Source organism: Cyprinodon variegatus, unplaced genomic scaffold, assembly GCF_000732505.1.
Source record: "Cyprinodon variegatus isolate N-32 unplaced genomic scaffold, C_variegatus-1.0 Scaffold1565, whole genome shotgun sequence".
In the NCBI taxonomy this organism is placed as follows: domain Eukaryota; kingdom Metazoa; phylum Chordata; class Actinopteri; order Cyprinodontiformes; family Cyprinodontidae; genus Cyprinodon; species Cyprinodon variegatus.
This window is the reverse complement of record NW_015152018.1, coordinates 63290-64637: the sequence shown is the minus strand read 5'-3', so window position 1 is coordinate 64637 and position 1348 is coordinate 63290. Positions and strand designations below refer to the sequence as shown.

At 47.0% G+C, this 1348-nt stretch overlaps 1 protein-coding gene across 1 annotated transcript in view; it reads right to left on the bottom strand.

The window, feature by feature from the left end:
- Positions 1-6: 6 nt before the first annotated feature.
- Positions 7-1348, bottom strand: part of LOC107103920 (ras-related protein R-Ras-like) — a 17830-nt gene continuing 16488 nt past the window's right edge. Inside the window, exons 6-7 of the mRNA XM_015403779.1 lie at positions 1087-1205; positions 7-924 (exon numbers count right to left, since the gene is read on the bottom strand). Of these exons, the coding sequence (XP_015259265.1) occupies positions 837-924; positions 1087-1205 (207 nt within the window). The 3' untranslated portion in view covers positions 7-836. The remainder of the gene's footprint in view (positions 925-1086; positions 1206-1348) is intronic.

Here is a 1348-nt window from a genome sequence, read left to right as displayed (position 1 = left end):
GATTTTAAACTTATTCAAGCTAACAGAAAATATTGGCAACTGCGGAATGGCTGCAACATCAAGGGGATAATGTGTTTTTTTTAACACAAGGTCCAAGGAATCCTTCCTTCCACTTCAGCCTAAAGGTTCAGGCTAGACTCTAAAATACTCCCCATCTGGGGTTAGTAGCCTACTACCTGTTGCTCTGCCTTTTTTCTGGCAGAGACGATGCAGAAATAGAGGAAGCTCCTAGAGTCTAAAGGTGCCTTAAAAAGAACAATTAAAGAAAGACTCCTGCTGCTTCCAGCTGAAGTTTAACCTTTTTTCACCAAAGCATTGTACCGAACGAGACGCAGGTGCATCACCAAAGCCCCCGCTGAGATAACCCACAGACCCCAGGCACAGCTTAAGATGGAAGCTGGCGGCTGAAGGAACAGGCTGCCTTCAGTTGCTCAGTGCAGAGTTTCCCTTTGGGATGATTGAAATACATCTATCTATCTATAAGAAAGCACAAACTGGAGCTGCCCACTGCTGCCCCCTTCTGGAAGAAAAAGATCAGCCACATGACAGCAGCCTGATAAATGCTCTGACTCATTCATCATTTCTGCACATCCAGAATCTGGGGATGAATTGTTCATGAGCTTCAGCATAGCGGTCCGTCAGATTGGTGGAGCTCTGATGAAGGGAGGCTGCTATCAGTCTCCCCTCAGAATAACAGCGAGGCTAAATGAAGGAAAGCTACGGAAAATGTTCTGGAAGGCTTGTTGGTACCCCTGGCTGTCACTCCTTCTGACACAAACACCCACACCCTTCAATGCACAAGCAGGATGAGAGCTTGGTTTCCATGGTAACGGCGCCTACAGGATGACACAGGGACAGCCACGGCCGCCAGGTTTCCCTTGTTGGTTGGTTGGAGGAGGAGGACTCTCCATCTCGTGGAAGCGTCTGGATGAGGAAGAAGAAAATAAGATGAGTTCAAAAATCAGCAAAGAACCAGAGACCCTGCATTATGGCCTCTGCTCAGATTACTAACATCCGGCAGGTCCTTGGAACCCTGGACCATCTTAATGCACAGAAGGTCTTTGCTTCAGAAGGTCCATTCCCTACCTGATGATCTGCACCAGCTCCATGAAAGCTTCATCCACGTTGTAGCGATTCTTAGCAGAAGCCTCCATGTAGTGGATCCTGTTTTCTCTGGCAAACGCCTGAGCGTCCTCCCTGGAGATCTGCAGACAGCAGCTCAATCATTTCTTTGTTTATCATCAGAAACCAACAGGTCAGACGAGTTTGATCCAAACCTATAGATCCGTCTACATTAATTCAGTTCTATTCAGTTTATTTCTATGGCTCCAATTCACATCATGTCATC